Genomic DNA, 22121 nt, shown 5'->3' with positions numbered 1-22121 from the left:
TTCTTGTAGGGTTCTTATTATGAAAAGGACTGCCAATACTAAGTATAATAAATGTGTGATCATATATTTGACAGCTTTACTCTGGATAATCCATCACACAAAAGTACAAAGGATTCGTGCCAATCTCCTGATGATTTTTTATTTTTTATTTTTTAGGTATTCAAATGCAGATATTAGCTCAACCGAGGGCGAGCCGACTCGATGAATAATTCAATTTCAGCACGCATCTTTAGAGCACATCTGTTTTACTGAACATTTCAATTCATCACGCTGAGTATTTAGCATGCATTATTACTCACTCACGTTTTTCTTAAGACCCCGTCATTTCCAAGGAGCGTCCTCGTTTCATGGAAAATTAACAAACAGGGCCGATGCTCACTCCCAGCGCTTTGAGTAATTTATACCAATGACCACAAAGAGTCAGATTATTCAGCAGTTATCCACGCTATCCGCGGCGGACGGCCGAGGCGGAGGGAGAGAAAAGAGGAGTTTGGCATTAAGCCACAGTGACTCGCAATTAACGGAGGGTGCTGTTGGAGGCCTCTCCATTTCTTTTCAGGAAAGTGAAGTTCAGCGGAGCATGAAACGCAGTCCATGCTGAAGAGGAGGCAGAGGAGCTGGGAGAGCACCAAAAAAAAAAAAAAAAAGGTGCACTTTTACGAGAGTCGGGCTGCGGAGACAGTAAACCTGTGGCAGTGAGCTCAATCTGTTTGAAGATGCCGCTGCACACACGAGTGGAAACAGCACAGAGGAAACAAAACCGAAGAAAAGGAAGAGAAGCCCACCTTAAGTTTCAGATTTGATCTAAAATCACAGAAAAAGTGGACGTTTCTGAGGCGCTGTACCAACTGTAGGGGTGTAGAGAAACGATGCATCGTGTTTCTTGTATAAATTTGACAAAGTGCATCGCGGGAAACATCCATTCCACGTACCATCCATCATCCATCACGTCAATGTCAAAAGTTGGAGGCTCAAAAAATGTGAAAAGGTGAAAAAAAAAAAAAATAACCAAAGTGTTTTAACATTTTGTGTGTAAATTAACTTCTTGTGAGCACAAATGTAAAGCTCACGAGCAAAAAAAAAAAGGAGAATTGTGTGCACGCTGAACAGAATATCGCTCTCAAGCTTCATTTTTCTCCTCTTGGTTGTTTTTTTTTTTCCTCTCGAATTCACAGTTCTCCTCGCTTGCCACGCAAATTACCTGTGGCTAAAGTGTAAAGTAGGGGTGGTTTTGACAGTTTGGGGGCGGGGTCAGGGTCTCCTCACTCAGCGAACGCTATTGGCTGATATCTCCAGGGTTTGTGACGGACCGCCTACCTACAAGAGCCGGAGGAGGAGGGCGTGGAGAAAGAAGGACAGCAGGAGAGTTAGCTAGCTGGCTATGCTAACATCCAAACAGCCCATTCTCCAGCTCTCCGGCTTTCCGGCGCTGTTAGCCCGGGTTTAGTTTCAGTTCAGGTTGTTTGGATGTTAGCATAGCCAGCTAGCTAACTCTCCTGCTGTCCTTCTTTCCTTCTTTCTCTGCCCTCCTCCGGCTATCACAAACCCTGGAGATATCAGCCAATAGCACTCACTGAGGAAGGTGATCCTGACTCCAGCAGCCGCAGGTAATTTGCATTACACTTGACGCTCGCTAGTTTCACATTTGTACTCACGAGAAGTTAATTTACACACGCAAAATGTTAAAACACGCTGGTTTTTTTTTTTCGCCCCCGACTTTTGGCATTGATGTGACCCCGTACATGTGCTGTTACTATAAAACATCATGCAGTTACATTGTTTGAACACCAGAGGTCAGAACTGTAGTGCTAGTGCAGGCCGGAGAACCAGTGGGCGTAAGCAAAGGGTGAAGGACAAGCCAATCACACAACTGCTTTATGACGTCAGTCGCTTTTTTATTAAGCCAATCAACAACCAGAGTTAGCTGTCCATCATTTTTTTTATTGCAGCCTTCTAAAGAGGTTTTTATGGAGCTGTTATTTCCATTGGCGTGCAGAAGGCAGCGGAGAGGCGGCCATAGATTTTGAATAATGAAGGGGAGTGTTAAATAAGATATTTTAACTTGAGATATCAAATAAATTATGATAAATAAAAGTATATTAAACTTAAATGGACACCAAAAATGGAAATACTTCAGTATAGATACACATTTCCTTCACTACTGTTCACTGTTCAGCTTACACGTCTTATACCATGCTTTCACTTTATATCACTCAAAAAATAATTACGTATAATGAATAATAAATAAATTAAACAGCACAGTAGCTTATTTAAAACAGTACTTACAATGCGTATGAATAAATATATAATATATACAAAAGCTCACACACATATTTCTACATGGAGCACTTATGTAAGGTGCATTTTAAAGATGTCAGTAAGGGTTATTACTCCTCGCAATGTAATCAGCGTTAAAAAGCAAAGGCATAATCTTTTCATCATTCTACACCACCCCCCACCCCCCCTCCGTGCAAGACTGAGAAACTGCGCTCCATTTGCAGATGCCCACATTAAGCTAAGCTCCGGCTCCACAGAGATAAGAAACCTCCTAGACTGTTTCATTTTTTATGAGCCTAGATTTTAACAACCCATATCCTACCGTATCTTTTGTACACTTTATTGATTTTTTTTTTTTTCACTTGTGAACATTTGTCTGGGTTTATGCACCCAGAAGACTTAAAAATCAAGTCAGCATTATTTTTTCTCCCTGTGAGCTTTCTACTGTACCTATACCTATATCTACTACAACTGCTGCAATGAAAGGGCTCGTTGTTTGTTGTTTTAAGACAAATATATGCATGTAAATGATGAAATGTAAGTGTCTCTGTATTAGAGCGTCAACCAAACACACAAAAATAATTATGCAAAGAAAAAAAGTTTATATTCATAAAGTTTTAGGAGTTCAGAAATCAATATTTGGTGGAATAACCCTGGTTTTTAATTACCGTTTTCATGCATCATGTTCTTGGCATCATGTTCTCCTCCACCAGTCTTACACGCTGCTTTTGGATAACTTTGGAAACTGTGTTTTGATATATGTTTTCCACAAAAAATGAGGCAATGCCAATGAGTTTGAGTTAGAAAAAATATTTTTTTAGTATCATTTGATGAAAAATGAAAACGGGTCCCACAGACCCGAACACCGCATTGCCTCATTTTTTGTGAAAAACATATATCAAAACACATTTTCGATAAACACAAACTGTACACCCCCCCCCCCCCCCCACACACACACACACACACATTTATATTACATACAGTATGTTTGGCCAAGGGCTAATAAACTTGAGTTTAATTCATTTTCTTTTACATTTTATTAAAAAAACGAATAAAAAAAGAGTAGCACTTTTTGAAAGAAATGTAACATAAGAAAGGTAAAGGGCAAATATTAACCATGTAAGCTGTTTATATTGCTTGTAATTTAGGTGAAGCAAGCATGTGTAAAGCATTTTAATGTAAAATTGCTTAATTTTGCTGAATTAAATACAAGTAACAAAGTAAACGAGTAACAAAAATATGAACACCACACAAGGGTTAAAACTGCAGCAGCATTATAGAACTGTTTGTGTGCATCATGGCCGTAAATTTGTGTATATTAAGCACAGTTGATAAGGTAATATAAGCGGATAACGAGACATTTTCTTGGAATCCGCTTGCTTAGTGTTCCTATCTGTATTGTAGATGCACGTCTTCTATTAGGTTTCTTCTAATAAAAGCCCACAGCCGCAGCGGCAGGCGTCAGTTTGACGTAGATAACTCCGCATTACTTTTTAAAAAGTCTCGTCTCGTCTCAGATTTAAGTGATTTTTCTCTTCAGCTGCGGCCTGAACTACTTTATTTCCACATCCAGCTGACATCTGACTTTCCTTTTGGATCCAACGGGACTCGAGAAGACAGTTTAAGGTCTTTTGAAACATAGAACATGCTCTGCCCGTCGACGCACAGCCCCGATCCCAACAGATACCATCAGACACCACGGCCTGACCGCACAGGTACGTGATCACGGCTTCTCCCCGACGGCTGTTTTAATTCCTTTGAACAAATGTTGAGATGACAGCCGGTAGCAGCAGACGAGTCTCAGATACACATAATAACATTGAGGGAAGCCTTAAATAAAGAACCTAATGAATAACTAAAGAGCTGTAAAGCCTTCAAAGGGGAAAAAGCCTTTATTTTATTCAGAGGTTGCTGCAAAATTCATTTAGGCTCCAGCAGAAGACTCGGTGAGGTCATGAGAACAAGCCCATCTGGACCTGGTGATGACTGCTGGCACGGAGCGTTGAGAAAGTTGTCCAGAATGAAGTCCACGGATCAGATTTTGATCTGATTTTGAAGAGAGCTGGAGTCTATGAGTCTGCACTTTCTCTATAATCAGATGAAAATCATTTTAAAAATGTGGTAACACTTTCTATGAATGTCATCTTTATTAGACGCTATAACCACGTTCATAACATACTATAATGCATTCGTTAAACATTATAAACATGGCTATAAACATTATAAAAATGGCTATGCTTATAACAATGCTTATAACATGTTATACATCAATAGCAATAAACTCAGTCCCAGCTTGCAGACTGCATCATGACTAAAAAAGCTTTCAACTTATAAACACACCCTCAATAATCCTATAAATATATTTTTAACCACTCAAATTATTCTTGTCTTGAATATAATATTGATTATAGTCAATTATAATGTATTATAACAGGTCTTTGTGCGCTCTAAGTGCCAGACTTTTATGGTTTGACTAGATTATTAATGATATGCTGAGATATACTATTTTAACACATATATATATATTATAAGCACAGCTTTGTGATCACAGGTCATAATGCTTAACAAACATGGCTATAATGGGTTATTCATTTAAATTATAGCCATGTTTATATTGCCTTATGAGTGCATTATATTATGTTATGAATGTGGTTATAGTGTCTAATAAAGATGACATTCATAGAAAGTGTTACCGGTTAAAATAGTATATCTCTATCATTAATAATCTAGTGCTACAACAAAAGTCTGGCACAAAGACCTGTTATAATACATTATACGTTATAATTGACTATAATTAATATTATATTCAAGACAAGCACAATTTATGAGTGGTTAGAAATATATTTTTTAGGATTATTTAGGGTGTGTTTATAAATTGGAAGCTTTTTTAGTCATGATACAGTCTGCAAGCAGAGTTTCTTGCTTTTAATGTATAACATCTTATAAGCACAGCTATTAATGCATTATAATCACAGTTCATGATGCATAATAAACATGGCTATAATGAATTAAACATTTGTATACATATGTATAGCCATGTTTACAATGCCTTATGAATGCATTATACTGTGTTATGAGTATGTTTATAGAGTCTTATAGAGATGTAATTCAAATAAAGTGCTACCACAATAATGTGTAAAAAAGAAAGAAGAAAGGCTTATGTCAAGTGTTATAATTATAAAGCATTATGAATTGTTTATAAAGCTTTGTGAATGCATTTATAATGCTTTATAGATAACTCAAACACCACACGTTTGTAAGTGTGTGTGTGGACAGGGTCCACATACAGGGCCGACACAAAGCTTCAGTGATGACATGAACATATCTATCATGCCAATTAAGCTTTATGAAACAGGTCTGACCGGTCTGATGTTAAGAACAGCAAATAAGAATATATTATAATCGCTTTGTGATATTAAGCTTTATACTGTGGTATAAAAATGTTTTATGTTTGAGATTATAAACAACAATGTGTAGTAAGAAAGGCTTAGGTCAAGTGTTATAATTATAAAGCATTATGAATTGTTTTAAAGCATCTATAATGCTTTATAGATCCCTCAAACACCACACGTGTGTGTGTGGACAGGGTCCACATACAGGGCCGACACAAAGCTTCAGTGATGACATGAACATATCTATCATGCTACGCAATGTGACACCGATAAAAAGGATGTCCTTAATTCTCGGCAGAGTGACAAAACCCGACATGACAGTTCGCCGGGCGTCTGTCCGCGAGACCCGCGTGCCGGAAAACCGCTCGGCGAAAATCAATCGCCAAGCTTCCTCCCCAACGCTCTAAACACGGGACTTCAGAACCTGACCACCTGTCAGCCATCAATCTCCCCACCAGAGTCTCATTCCACTGCGTCCAACCCAATCTCCATCAACGTCCCTAACTCCAGGGCACCAGCAGACTAATGGCTCCCACAATAAGAAGCGCTGCAGACGGGCGTCTGGCTTTAACACCGCAAAACATTAGCAAAGCGGCAAAAAGAGTGATTGAAGTTAATGATAATGATGTTGTTTAGAGTATGATCCGCAAAAACGATAATGCTCTTTTTGTTTTGTTGACCAGCAAATGTTTTTTTTTTACCACTGAGCCTGTGGACATTTCTAATCTTTATGCAGTCTAAAAAACACAGCGCTGAGAAAAACTTCAGGCAATATTTAAATATTTACACTTAACGTAGCATGAACACCCGGTGTGTATTATTTAGTGTATTGTTTGTACTGTGTGTTTCCATTTTTTTTTAGTCTACAGCCATTAAAAAAAAAAGTTTTAAAGTGAAGTCATGCAAGAACCATTTTTGATTTCCTACAAAAAAAAAGTCTGAAGCGATAAAAAAAATTATAAAAAAATAAATAAATCCCATTATCTAAAATAATAATAAAAAAAAAACATAAATTCTAATTTAAAGGATATTCTCAGTTGGAATAAATAAAACTCTAAAACTCTCTAATAAAAGCAGATTATGGTTTCTTTAGCAAACATTAAAACATTTTTGGCATCAATATTTTTTCAGCACTGCGTATATTTACATTTTTAAAAATGAGACGTTCATGTATATTAACTTGTGTTAAAGATATAAAACACTTAAGAACCACTAAAATAAAGATAAATTTCCCCATCCCAATTAATGATTAGAAACTGAAAGAAATTTGGACATTATTAAACTTTACTAAATTTTGAGACAGTGGTTCTGATTAATAATGTATTAATAATGTATTAATAATGTATTAATAATTAGTTGAGACATTCTGTTGTAAGTGCTGTTAATTAACGTAACCTTATTTTAAAAGTGTTACCAACTAAATACAGTATTGTGATGCTTTGATATATTTATATATTTTTAGAGCTCTATTGCTTTTATATATCTTTGACATATCACTGTTGTGGGGTATAGGTTTTGTTGGTAAAGGCAGTTTCTATCAGGGCAGTGGTGGTGAGGGAAATTGAAACCACTATGAAGCGTCAGCAGCATGAATTGTCACAACGTTCTCCTCTGGTTTCTCTGAGCTCCTGCGCTATTGAGCATCGATTTCCCCGCAGCTGATTTTCCTCGACGCTTCTGGGCCTTTAAACAATACATTTCCTGTCGAGGAGGAAGACAACTGAGGAGCATCACCATGCAGGTTTACTCCAGTGGCAACAGCCTGCCATTTACAAAATAGCTTTTCTAAAGTTCCAAATGAATTTACTGCAGCACAGCTTCCTTCCTCCACCTCCCGCTGCCTCCTTCCGCCTCTCTCCACCTACCTTTACCTCCCTCCACCTCCCTCTGACTCTCTCCACCTACCTCTGCCTTCCTCCCATTCCCTTCACCTCCCTCTACACCTCTTCCTCCCGCTGTCTTTCTTCACTTTCCTCCACCTTTCTACATCTTCCTTCAGTTTCCACCTCCATTCATCTTCCTTTCACCTCCCTCCCCCTCCCTTTACCTCTCTCCACCTCTCTTCACCTCCCTCTGCCTCCCTTTACCTCCCTCCACCTTCCTCCCATTCCCTTTACCTCCCTGTACACCTCTTCCTCCACCTTCCTCTGCCTCTCCTCACCTCCATCTGCCTCCCTGCACCTCTTTCCTCCTCTCTCCGCTTTCTTCTACCTCCCTCCACCTCCCTTCACCTCTCTTCACTTCTCTCCACCTCCCTTCATCTCCCTCTGCTTCCTTATACCTCCCTCTGCCTCTGTTCATCTTCCTTCCGCCTCCCTCCACCTCCCTCTGACTTTCTCCACCTACCTCTGACTTCCTCCCATTCCCTTCACCTCCCTCTACACCTCTTCCTCCCGCTGTCTTTCTTCACTTTCCTCCACCTTTCTACATCTTCCTTCAGTTTCCACCTCCATTCATCTTCCTTTCACCTCCCTCCCCCTCCCTTTACCTCTCTCCACCTCTCTTCACCTCCCTCTGCCTCCCTTTACCTCCCTCCACCTTGCTCCCATTCCCTTTACCTCCCTGTACACCTCTTCCTCCACCTTCCTCTGCCTCTCCTCACCTCCATCTGCCTCCCTGCACCTCTTTCCTCCTCTCTCCGCTTTCTTCTACCTCCCTCCACCTCCCTTCACCTCTCTTCACTTCTCTCCACCTCCCTTCATCTCCCTCTGCTTCCTTATACCTCCCTCTGCCTCTGTTCATCTTCCTTTCACCTCCCTCCACCTCCCTTTACCTCCCTCTGCCTCTCTCCACCTTCCTCCTGCTCCCTCCACCTTCTGCCTCCGTTCACCTCCCTTCTCCTCCCTCTGCCTCTTTCCTCCATGACATTCAGAGGCATTTTGAGTATCGATTTTGAGTATCTTCATTAACATTAAAATAATAAAATTCAGGTCGTTTTTTTAATGGGATGAGTATGACATTTGCACTACAGATTGTTTTTTTTGTACCCCCTTAGTATTTTTTTACAACTTATTAAATAAAATTAAAAAGTAAAATTACTCGTTGAATGATGCCTTGTTTTTTTTTAAAGTAAAGTATCTTTGGTGACCCATAATAAATTCAAATATGTAATATATATATATATATATATATATATATATATAAAACCAGCTACAAGAGAAGCTGAAAAAAGAAGCGGGTTATAATGTTCTGGCTGAGCAGTGTAATGTACTGTATATACAGAGCTGGTTTTAATGCTGTGGCTGATTATTATTATTATAATATTATATGTTTTGTTTATCTCAGGAAGTTGTAATGCTTTTTAAATGAGAATTTTGCAATGTGTTGAGTTACTGACAGACTAAATGAAGTAAATAAAGTAAATAAAAAGCATGCCGAGTTTTTAATGGGAGTTTTTAATGAGACTGCAGATTTTGTAATATTTTTTGAGATTCAATCAATTAAAGCTCACTATGAATGATGGAAAAGAGCACTTCCCAATCCAGAACTGAGCCCAGACAGACAAGGGCTTCTGAAGTGTGTCTAGGGCTTTTGATAAGGTTTGAGAAATGTAATGAGATAGCAGATTCTTCTTCCTCTATTTCTTTCCCAGCAGGCCAGTCTGAAATCCTTTCATCAGTTCAATCAAAATCACAAAAAGAGCTTTATCATCTTCCCCGTGATTCAGCACATGACCTGCTCAGAGGGTTCGAATGGAACGAGGCATAGTTTTAGGGATGTCATAGACTAGTTTGACTCAACACAAGGGATGTGATTCACTTACATCTTTAATGTCTTAATATTACATCTTTAATCTCATAATATTACAACTTTATTCTCATAATATTGCATCTTTAATCGTGTAATATTACTTATAATAGTGTTTATTCTAGAAAAAATGAATTCATATTATTATCAGATTAATGTATTAATATTATTCTCTTACGTCTTTAATATGTTAAAATTACGTCTTTAATCTCGTAATATTACAACTATATTCTTATAATTATTACAGAGAGAACAAAGTCGTAATAATGTGAGATTAAAGTAGTAATATTACAACTGTATTGTTGCAATATTATGTATTTATTCTCGTAATATTATGGCTTGGGATAGGATTCTCTTACATATGTAATGTCTTAATATTTCGTCTTTAGACTCATAATATTACAACCTTATTCTCATAATATTGTTTTTATTATCATAGTCTTTAATTTTTTAATTTTACAACTTTAATCTAGAGAGAAAAAAGTCATAATATTATGAGATTAAAGTCTTTATTAAAGTCAAGAATATAAGACTATACTCTCATAATATTATGTCTTTATATTCGTAATGCTACATATATATTCTTGTAATATTACGACTTGTCATAATTTTATGAGATTAAAGTTGTAATATTACAACTATATTCTTGTAATATTATATCTTTGTTCTCATAATATTATGAATTTATTATTGTACTGTTACAACTTAAATCTAGTGAGAATAAAGTCATAATATTATGAGATTAAAGTCATAATATTATGACTGTATTCTCATAATATTGGGTCTGTATTCTCATGATATTATGGCTTTACATTCTCGTTGTATTTTGACTTTATTTATTATTATAACACTATGACTTTATTCTTATAAAATTATGACTTTGTTCTCATAGTATTATGACTTGATTATCGCTAGATTAGTCAATTGTTTTTAAGAGTGGCCCTAAAACGCCATCATAAAAGTGAGATGCATGTAAGAATTAAAATGTACCCACTCCTACACCCCTATACATTTAAACACTCATTAATTTAAACATTATTTTATTCATATCCAGCCCATAATCTGAGCCCTTTCTCAGCAGCAGAAGAGCGGGGTGCTGTTGATATTGACTGAGAGTCTGATCCCAACCTTCAGCCAAAGGCAGACGAGCTGCTGAATCCATCTTCACCACACCTTCCTCCAAACGCCTGTTTGAGCACAGCGGGAATTCCTGAAGCTCCAGGTGCTACAGATGGTTTTTTGAGTGATTCCACAGATCAGTGGTTTCAAAACGGTCCTCAGAGCCCCGAGACAGTTCACGTTTCCACTGTTCGCTTGTTTGGAGTTGTGATCAAGCAAAAATCCACTTCCACAGAAAACAATATTTGTGTGAAAAAGTGACGTGGGTGCAAATAAGAAGGTTAATAAGAAACTTAAATATGAAGGTAAATATGGATATACTGGGGCTGTCAACATGAGCACATGCAGTTCATCTAGAAACCTTAATATGTTAACATTTCCGTAATGTGGAAATAATAAGAATTATCTTTTATTAGTTTATTTAAAAAAATAAAAAATGAAAAAAAAAAAAAAAACTTCTTAAGTTCCAATAGAAGTCAATGTAAAAAAAAAATAGGTAAATAACAAATGTAAAAAAAAAAAAGTTTGCTTCTTTAGAGGTGAATCGATTATGGGTAAGACACTATTTATTGTATTAACTAAAATAATGAAAGAAATCCAAGATATTGGGACCAATCTTACATTCTGCGCAAGGCACGTCACAATGCTCATCTAGCTCTTAAAAGGAATGATGACTAACATACTGATTTGTTTATTTCACGTTAAGCCTAAACTTAGTTACTTAATTGGTAACACTTTACTTGGATGGTCCATTTTATGGCCTTGTTGATGCTCAACTGACATTCAACTAACACTGAATTGAATGTCCATTAAATTTAACTTAACCCTATGTTGAGTGTAAATGATTTAAAATAGAATCTAACCCTACACCTAACCCTAACCTTAACCCTTAATCAACCATAAAATCAAACCCTACGCCTAACCCTAACCTTAACCCTTAATCAACCCTAAAATCAAACCCTACACCTAACCCTAACCTTAACCCTTAATCAACCATAAAATCAAACCCTACGCCTAACCCTAACCTTAACCCTTAATCAACCATAAAATCAAACCCTACACCTAACCCTAACCTTAACCCTTAATCAACCCTAAAATCAAACCCTACACCTACTCCTAACCTTAACCCTTAATCAACCCTAAAATCAAACCCTACACCTAACCCTAACCTTAACCCTTAATCAACCCTAAACTCTAACCCTACACCTAACCCTAACCTTAACCCTTAATCAACCCTAAAATCTAACCCTACACTTAACCCTAACCTTAACCCTTAATCAACCCTAAAATCTAACCCTACACCTAACCCTAAGCTTAACCCTTAATCAACCATAAAATCTAACCCTACACCTAACCCTTACCCTAACCTTAACCTTAACTTAAAATCTAACCCTAAACCCAATCCTAAAATATTAAGATAAGCGTTTGGATTAGAGTTGAATGTAGGGTTCAATTCAATAGAGAATCATTTACTTTCACCTTTTAGTTCATTTGCATTTAATAGACATGTAGTTGAATGTTAGTTGAAAGTCAGTTGAGCATCAAAGAGGCCATCAAATGGACCATCCAAGTAAAGTGTTACCACTTAATTTGTTTTTTTTTAAGCCTTTTGCATGTTTTAAGCCACACAAGGCGTTTTTGTTGTGCCCTAAATCGAGCTGTGCAATGCACAAATGACTGTTTGACTAATAGTTTGCTAAAACAGGGCCCATTGTATTCTTTGCTAGCTTATGACTTATGAACTTATGAACAGATAAAAACTTAAAATGCAGCACATGTGTAACAGAACGTTACCTTTTTATGATCTCCTGTAGTGTTATATAAAGTAATATAATTCAGTTAAATCTCTTTTATAGTGGGCAGAATTTACAAGTGGCATGGCGAAAGCATTCATCTGTCCACAAATTGAAATTTTAGTCCATATGATTGTAGGGCAATCTCTCTAAACACTTTAATTAAAATGGAAACAAATCGACGTCGCCATCTGAGACCATCTGAGACCATCTGAGACCATCCAAGAGCTTTTGAGACCAGGCTACCAGCAGCGTAACCCAATCTTACATCAACTTATCGCCAGTTAATGAGCAACTGAGGCCTGGCAGCTTCCTTCAGTGGAGCTGAAATGGCGTTTTTTTTCTGGGGGAAGAGCCTCGCTCCGTATTTATGCCGCTCAGGGCCCAGATGGATCATTCACGCAGAGAACATGAGAGGCAGCAGGACACCAGATTGATTTTACTCAGATCTGATTTACATTTGACACCAATGCTCAGTGGAGCTTAGGCTTCGCTCAGGCCACGTCCCAGACACTGCCTTCCAGCGGATCTCATTCAACCGCATTCAGACGCTCAAACGGCTCCCTCTCTCTCAATAGCTGTTAACTTACACTGCAGACTCCTCAGCCCCTCCACGCCTCCACCTGCTCCGAGACCTGTGGCTGAAACTTCAGGATAAAGCAGCAGAGTTCAGGATATCACACTCAGAAAATGATGCCTGTCGACCAGCAGTGCAGATTCATCCCGGAAAATCAGTGTGCAGCTTAAAGCCCCACTAGGTAGGATTTCCTTGATTTTTTATCTTTTTAAAGAAGTAAAAGTACAGCTTGAAACTCACTGCAGCGCTGCATTGAGGTGTAATAGGAGGAATAGTGGTGCTCTCCTGTCTGTGCCGGAGCTCCTCTGAGCTCAAACCAGACTCTGTAAGTTTTCCGAGGCGGCCGCGACCAACGCTCGCGAGAACTGCGACCTGCTTTCCGACCTTTAGTTCTAACAGTTCTACAAGGACTACTGGTTCATTCTTTACAAACTGGAAAGAGACCGAATATGTCTGGGAAAGCCAGAAAACGAGAAAGAAAAACACATTTTATTACATTTATTACACTCTGCAACTGTAGGGGGAGAAGAAGCTTTAAATAAGGGGAAAAGAAACTGATAAATTTAAAAGTTGTTAAAAAAAGATGAGATTCCTGCTCTGTTGCTTGGGGGAAAAAAAGAAAACAAAGAATAAAAGACAAAAAAAAAGAAATTAAATATTACAGGCCTTCACTGAATTCGTCAAATCGACCATACTATTTATCCAAAGCAATTATTTTAATCAGTCTTTTTCTCAAATAGTTTAATATTTTGATTTTTATCTTTTGTGCATCTGTTGCGTTCGCTTGTATGTCTTCTTTAATTTGAACCTTTCTTTCTGTCTGCAAAGTCCTTTGATGCATTGTATGACTTTAAATAACCATAACAGAAAATATAAAATTCTGATAAACTTTAATCGTTACCATCCATTTAAGAGCTTGAGATAAGGGTCTCTGAGTGGTCCAGCGGTCTAAAGCTCTGATTCAAATCCCGGTCATACAGTTTGCCATCAGCTGCCAGAGTCCTGAGAGAGCACAACTGGTCTTGTTCTCTGCTCTCTCTGGGTGGGTACAGTACAGTAGATGGCGCTCTTTCCCCTCTTCACTGATAGGGTGATGTAGATCAATCAGCACAAGGCTGTATCTGTGAGCTGATGTATCAGAACCGAGTCGCTGCGCTTTCCTCCGAGCGATAGCGCTGTGAGGGGATGCTACTCGGCAATGCTACAGCATCAGCAGCAGTTCAAAAAGAGGCGGAGTGGTGCAACTACCCTTGTTTTTAATCACAGTTTTTTTTTTCATGCATCTTGGCATCATGTTCTCCTCCTCCATCAGTCTTACACACTGCTTTTGGATAACTTTATGCTGCTTTACTCCTGGTGCAAAAATTCAAGCAGTTTAGCTTGGTGGTTTGATGGCTTGCGATCTTCCATCTTCCTCTTGATTATATTCTATCCTCCTCAAAACTCATCGTTTTTCAGTGGTCTAATTTTTTTCCAGAGCTTTATATGTTAGTTGCCTATTCATTTTTATTTGGGATCAGATTTTACTTTCTGAAAATCAGTGTCAGTGCATCCATGGTGCTGCTTCTGTGCTATGTTTTCTATTTTCTATTGAAACAATAGATCTTCCACCTGCTCAGAGGCCTGTGGCTAAAACTTCAGGAGAAAACAGCAGAGTTCAGGATCCTCCTTTAGTAATAAACCATATCAAATTCTGAAAATTACGCCTGCCGACCAGCCGGGCAGATTCATCCCTCCAGATTTGTATTCGCAGCTTAAATATGGGGGAAAGAAACTGATAAAAATGCTACTCCTGCACTGTATCTCGAGTTTCTTGTGTTTTGGAGAAGAGCGAGAAACAGAGAAGAAGAAATAGAAGGCAAAAAATAAAAAAATAAACTGTGACAGGCTTTCACTGAGTTCGCCAAATCGACCGTACTGCCTCCACGATGCCCCCTACATCACGAGAGAGGACGTGTTTATTCGCCGAGCGTGAAGTTAATGGAGTTCAGCCAGAATCTTCTCACAGTCTCACTCTCACTCTCACTCCTTCTCTCTCTCGCGCTCACTATGGTGGCTCTCACAATTTACTTGTCATTACGAAACTTACAGAGAGAAAAGGAGTGTGAAGGATAAAAAATATATAAATATAAATATATAATAGAATAGAATAGAATAGAATAGAATAGAATAGAATAGAAACCTCTGAAAAAAGAAAAACAAATTCTGATAAATGTTTTTTTTTTTTTTTTGATAAAACATTTTTGTATTTGGTAATAAATGAACTTCCTACAATCCTACAATTTACAATTAATCTGCTGCTTATCTTCAGCACCTTGGAAAATAATGTGTGTTATTAGATATTTCCTTTATTTTATAGAAAAAAACATTTACTTTTAATCTGTTATGCTTATATGCTTTTAAACCACATCTAACAAACTAACTACTTCTAACCTCATTTCTTTCTTCTTTTCTCTTTAAGGCCCTGATCAACAATTTACTTTGTTGGAGGTGGATAAAAGTGTTCACTAAATACAATATAATCTAATGTATTAGAAATATATTGTAATGTACTGTTCTGTTTACAGGTAAGAACGACTAGTACACACACCTCAATTGGCTTACTACAGTAGGCTTATTATTTAAACCTATGTTTTGATTGGCCCAAGAAAAAACATCATTTTTTGACAAGTGCATTAGTATTGGGTTTTTACGTGGAATTTATTTAATTAGGGATCCAGCGTCCCCCAGTGGTGTTTAATGACATTTCATTTGGTTTGTATTTGGTTTGTAAGCGCTGCATCGTTGCTAGGTTGTCTGTATGAGGCAGAGTAAAACATGGAGAGAGCTTCGTTTACAGTGCATTACAGGCTTTAAAGCCGTGTTAAAGCCATGCTTATTATGCATTATGAATTGCAATCATAAAATATTAGAAAACAGAAACAAACAGCTGATATAAAGAAGCAGATGAATCGTTATGGAATCTGTGAAGGTTGTGAACACTCTGTGTGTGTTTGACGTTACGGCGCTCGGTCGAATGCGCCAGGGGAATGGAGCAGGGTGTTTTCAAAGCCATCAGTGGAATCAATTGAGATGCCACTTCATTTTCGCTGGAGGGTCTAGAAGGGAACATTAGGTTGAACATTACCTTCCTGAAGCACGCGAGCCGAGCTCGGCCTCGCTGTCTCAGACTCTACGGCTATATGAGCGGGATTAGCCCCTCGTTCCTGCCTCTGCCTCTGATTAGCAGATGATTCTGGAACAGCATCGAGCTATTCATTCGCCCTGCTTCATTATCCACAGCCCTCCTTTCAGACTGATTACACTCCTCTTTTAAAGCGCAGCACCTGAGATCAGGACAGATAGCGGCGTGCTGCTCGCATACACGGTCACGGCCTGTTTACTCACCATATTGAAGGGGCTTCTGTGCCACTGATTTCTAGAAAGTCATATCTGTCCTCCAGCTGGAAGTCTGTGAAGACCAAGGCGATGGTGTCTCCAGGCTCCGCCAGAATGCTCCACGTGCAGTCTGCATTGTTCTCGTACTCCGAGGGGAAATGAGGGCTGGATATCGTCCCTGTCGTCCCTCTTAACGTCCCCCCACATGCTCCTTCAGCTGACCCGAACAAAAAAGAAAGAAAAAAAGACATATTAACCCTTAGAATCCTACAGACGGACGTTATTTTGCACTACATTATAGTACACTATAGTACACGCCTCCTCCGACACACGTGAATCAGACTCTGCCTCTTTTTGAGCTTCTGCTGATGCTGTAGCATTGCCGAGTAGCATTACATCACAGTGCTTACGCTTGGAGGAAAGCGCAGCGACTCGGTTCTGATACATCAGCTCACAGACGCACAGCCTTGTGCTGATTGATCCACATCACCCTAGGAGTGATGAGGGGAAAGAACGCCATCTACTGTACTGTACCCACCCAGAGAGAGCAAGACTAACTGTGTTTATTCGTGGCTCCAGCAGCTGATGGCAAGCTGCATGACCGGGATTCAAACCAGCCATCTCCCGATCATAGTGTCAGCGCTTTAGACCGCTGGACCACTCACGACAAGTCCTATCACTACAATATTTTGTGATTAACTGGAATAATCATACTTGTTCTTCTTAAGACGCTAGTTTAATGTGTATAATAAAGTAGACCCAACTATTCCATTATCAATTTAGTTGCCAATTATTTTAATAATCCATTATTTGTTGCATAATAATTATTATAATAAAGGTACATTATTTTACTCAAGTTGAGGTCTTGACTTGACTTGAGGATGACTTCTACTTCTTTTTTACCTTCGGTATTTCTACTTTAATTCTAGCAGTGTTAAACCCTAAACCTCTGATCCCTAAACCATATTTTTTGGATTAGTAGATTAAATGTTTTCTTTAGAAGTAATAAAACATTCCTCTTTCTTAATCTTTAAAAAACACTTTTATTGTTGTAATTTCTGCCTCTGCAGCGCCCCCACAGGTTAAACTTACTGTGCTATAGGTGAGGATGATGTTTCTGTGTGCTGTTGATTCTTTGTTACACTAACGCATCACAATATGCAAATCAGTCAATTAATAATACTGGCCCCCTGCTGATGTCCAATCATCTGCGTTTTACATCTCGCTATCAGAGGCACACTGCTGCTGCTGCTGCAGCTCAGCCAATCAGCTCAGCTCAGCTCTCCCTCCTGCCCCGCCTCTAAACCCATACATCACCCAGTGATTCATATTTATTTATATTATTTGTATAATATAAATACCTTACCTCTACAAAATGGTGCTGGGAAGTCCCATGATGCACCACTCCCAGGACTCACGATGCACGTGAGCACCGCGTGACCCTCCAGGATATATCCCATCACGCAGCTGTAGCGGATTTTGTCCCCGATGTTGTACCTCGTCCCGTGAATAATCCCTCGGGGTATGAGGCCGGGATTTCCACACGTGTGACTCGGCAGCACTGAAAACACAAAACAGAGGAAAAGAAAAGAAAAAAAGATACGTGAACGTGTGAACGTGTGAACACGTGAACGCGTGAGCGAAGGGACGGACGCGAGCGTGAGACGTGCCATTCACTCGCTCAGGTTTGTTCATCGCCGTGTTCTACCTCACACTCACTCACTCACTCACTTCTTCAGGTCAGATCAGAGTCTCTTTTCATCTTCATACACAGCCTGAAAAAAACACTCTCTCTGGAGATTTCAGCTTCCATGAGAATTTATATGAAGTTCTAACATCTGAGCCTCCGATACTCCAATACTCTCAGCCGAGACACGGGAGACGAGCGGCTCTTTGTTTTCTCAAATAACATTCCCTATAAAAAAAAAGCTACTACTGTAATAATTAATAAGCCATGTAATGAACTATCTCATCAATATTCTTATGATTTCAACTCATAAACACTCTAGTTTAATCATTTTTGAAAAGATATCTTATATTTTGTGTAAATATATATTTAAATTCTAAACATTCAATAATAAGCGCTTACATTTTTTATAAATCTTTCTTAATCTTTAAAAAACATTTTCAAAGGACACCACCTTTGGAAAAAAGCTACTACTGGAATTAATATTAATAATAACTATAACATATACCAATAAAAAAAAAAAAAGATTTACAATCAGATCAAATAAGGACTTGTATGATAGAATAATTCAACTTAAATTTCAACAATATTTTTTTCTAATATCAATCAATCAATCAATCAACCTTTATTTTAACTCGGATGTACATTGAAGGCAACCCAAATTTACAACGTAGCCGAGCATTTACTAAAAAACAAGGACTGACATGACAGAAAATAATAGCTAAATTTAATTATTTAAAAATAACAGTAAATAAAAAATAAAAATAGAATTAGAATGAAAAAAAGAATAATAATTATAATAAAACTTATTTTAATGGATAAGAAATTAAGATCAAAAGAAGATTTTAAATAAGGTGAATGTAACAAAAATTTGTTAAATATAAGTGTCATGGTTTGTACAGAATGGCAGACACGTGCAGATACTGATAAAAGTATATAAAGTTTATTAAAACAATAAACAGATGTAATCGTAGTCGATACAGAAATATGGGTGATCACCAGTAAACAGAGCAATGAAGACAAAACCATACCATAAACGATAACCAGTCCAGAGTTCATACACGAGAAATCCAATATCAGAGGTAATCCAAGAGGCAGTAGTGAAAACACAGTCCAGGTAATACACAAATAATCCAGTATCAGAGGCAAAGGCAATAATCGGCGTCGAGAAAACAAAAAGCAAGGTCATACACGAGATAAACTGAGACAAGAGATAAAGTAACGCTTTGTAAAGAGGAGAACCTACAATACGCGGCGTGGTAGTCTGTTTGGCGTGCCCCTTTATAGCACCAGTAATCAGTATTCGGGACTTCCTGGAGGAAGCAGGTGAGGTGTCACGTGATCAGGTGAGTGCGTGATGTCAGCGGGTGGTGCATTCTGGGTAGTGTAGTTGTTGACCTGAGAACCTCCGTTAGAGCTTGGTGTGGAAGGGACAGAGGAGCTAACAGCACCAGACGTGACAATAAGCTAAAACTAACTTTTACACAATACAATAAAAACACAAATAAATAAATGAAAAAAATAATAATAATAAAATAATAATAATAATAATAATAATAATAATAATAATAATAATAATAATAATAATAATAATAATAATAATAATAAGGAAATACATAAAAAAGAAAATAAGGAAATATATAAAAAGAAAATAAAGAACTAAGAGAAGAAAAAATTAAGATATATAAAACAGGTACAGGCTGTCTGAAGGTGGTCAGATATTAAATGTTTAAAATGATTTAGTGATAGAGTTTCCTGTAGTGAATTCCAGCTCACTGGTGCTGTTCTGTAGCTATGAAATGAACTGTTTTTTACATTGAATTTGAAAGGAGTTTAAGTGCATCTTATAGTGAGATGGATTTATGTTCTGCACACATGCTCAGTTCTTTTCCTATGACTATTTCTTATTCTTTATTCTTTATCTCTTACAATTAAACAGGCTCCGTTCTTATTTGTAGGTGGAAGAACTTTTAAAATCAGCAGCGTATTGAATGCTTATTTTCTCATATTTAATTATATATACAGTAGAATTAAATATGGCGATTTTAACCATGACCGTGCACTCTAAAATGTGTAGTTTTCTAATAATCTGAGAACACGACCTGCAATAAAATATTCAGCAGTCATATCTGGGTGAAGTAGGTTACTGTACCGTTCCTAAATCACAATGCTAACCTCTGTGCAGTCAGTGTGAGATGAAAAGTGAGGTCAGTGTGTGCTGCACGCCGCGGATGTTCTGGATGTGCTGTGTGCTTCTCTGGCAGACTGTTCCCCAGGGCTGTGTCAAAGAGCATTGCTGGATGCTGGAAACAACTGTGTCAAAGGCAGAATTCCCCGGAAGGCAAATCAGTCTTGGGGACTCGTCTGTCTAACGAGTGCTGGGAGGAGGTAGGGATCATTTTGCCAGCTCGCATGTTCTTCAAACTTCCAGCTTGTAATTGACTAAACATGGTATTTGAGATGCAAGACTGACAGAAGACAGCAGAAATCCAGTCGCGTTACTGTGTGATGTCTCTAAAACGGCTTTAAACACAGATTAAAGCATTACCTCCTGTATCTCAAATATCAATCTCAGCCTATGGGCCCTTACTTACACCCTGGGCGAGGCATGTCTCGATGTTCATTGCTATCTTACACCCGGCTAACAGTCTTTTTTTTTTTTTTTTTTTTTTTTTGCCGTGCACTCATAACTACAGTCATACTACACTCACCGGACTAACAACTATCAACTTTAGCACCATTACTATTCCATTATATATATAGGGTAACACTTTATTATAAGGAACACAAATTAGGTGCTTAATAAAGCCTTAATTACACATTTGTAAATTATTAATTCACTACTTATTATTAGGCTTTATTCTGTGTATTCAGTGTTATTGGTGCTTAATTAGGGGTCTGTGATTGATTAAACATTTATTCAGTTCTTTTTAGTCTCTAATTAGTGATGAACAGAACCTCACTTTAGAATATGGTTCACATCTTGGTCTATTAGTGACTTATTAACCCCTTATTAACTCTTAATAAACTCCAGCACAGCCATAACCTTACCAAACTCACATACTGTAGATCAAACTGCTGCCAATTATAATAACACTAATAACATGTAGAATTAGCTCATAGTTAATAATGCTTAATAATCTAATCTGCTTAACAGGGTGCTAACTATAATAACTGTTTATTGTGCTCTATAAGAACTAATGAAGCCATTATTAATCATTTCATTTACAATAACAAGGACTGACATGACAAAGAAAATAATAGCTAAATTTCATTGTTTCAAAATAACCGTAAATAAGATATAAAAATAGATTTAAAAAAATAAAAATAGAATTATAATAAAACAAAGAATAATAATTATAATAAAACTTGGTTTATTTGATAAGAAATTAAGATCAAAATAGGATTTTAAATAAGGTTAATGTAACAAAAAATAGTTAAAATTAAGCTAAAACTAACTTTGACATAATACAATAAAAATGCAAATAACACTATAAGAGCTAATACAGCCATTATAAATAATTTCCACATAACAGACCCCCTGATTAAGCACCAATAACACTAAATACACAGAATAAAGCATAATAAGTAGTGAATAAATCATTTACAAATGCCTTATTAAGGCTTTATTAAGCAAATAATAAGACCTGAAAAAGTGCCTGTAAAGTAGCTTTTTTAGAGATACTTGTTTTTCATTGGACAGCAATCATATATTAATATATATATATATATTTTACTAAAATGCTAATGAAATATTGACCAGTCCAGTCCTCCACCCTTCAGGAATGCACGTCTTCCTGCCCCTGAATTTATGCTAATGCCTGTTCTCCCCAGTGCATTCTTTGTTCATTCCTTGTTTAGATTTTTAAACCGTGAGAGTCAACACCTCCCCTAGCATATTTACAAGCTACGATACATCTATATTAAGACACTTTCATCAGGAAGATCAATGCCGGGAACGTGGGAAGATGTTACAAAGTTTCGGAGCTCCAGGGAAAACCTAAAGCCATAAACCAGGAGGGCTGACATTTCCCAGCTTCAGCAATTAGAGTTAAAAGATGATCCTCTTGGATTCACATCTATCATATCTATCCATCGTCTTTTATACACGGGATTGCATTGGGGCACCTTTGGACAAATGGTAGATTCTA

The 22121-nt window shown here is 37.6% G+C and overlaps 1 protein-coding gene across 2 annotated transcripts in view; it reads right to left on the bottom strand.

Annotated features, from left to right (window-relative positions):
- LOC103026874 (CUB and sushi domain-containing protein 1) overlaps positions 1-22121 on the bottom strand; it is a 602854-nt gene that overhangs the window by 275660 nt on the left and 305073 nt on the right. For both annotated transcript variants that reach the window (XM_049481560.1, XM_049481561.1), the window contains exons 4-5: positions 17650-17844; positions 16293-16500 (exon numbers count right to left, since the gene is read on the bottom strand). In XM_049481560.1, the coding sequence (XP_049337517.1) occupies positions 16293-16500; positions 17650-17844 (403 nt within the window). The remainder of the gene's footprint in view (positions 1-16292; positions 16501-17649; positions 17845-22121) is intronic.

Source organism: Astyanax mexicanus, chromosome 7 (assembly GCF_023375975.1).
Source record: "Astyanax mexicanus isolate ESR-SI-001 chromosome 7, AstMex3_surface, whole genome shotgun sequence".
NCBI lineage: Eukaryota > Metazoa > Chordata > Actinopteri > Characiformes > Acestrorhamphidae > Astyanax > Astyanax mexicanus.
The sequence above is the reverse complement of the archived record's forward strand: the minus strand, read 5'-3'. Positions and strand labels throughout refer to the sequence as shown.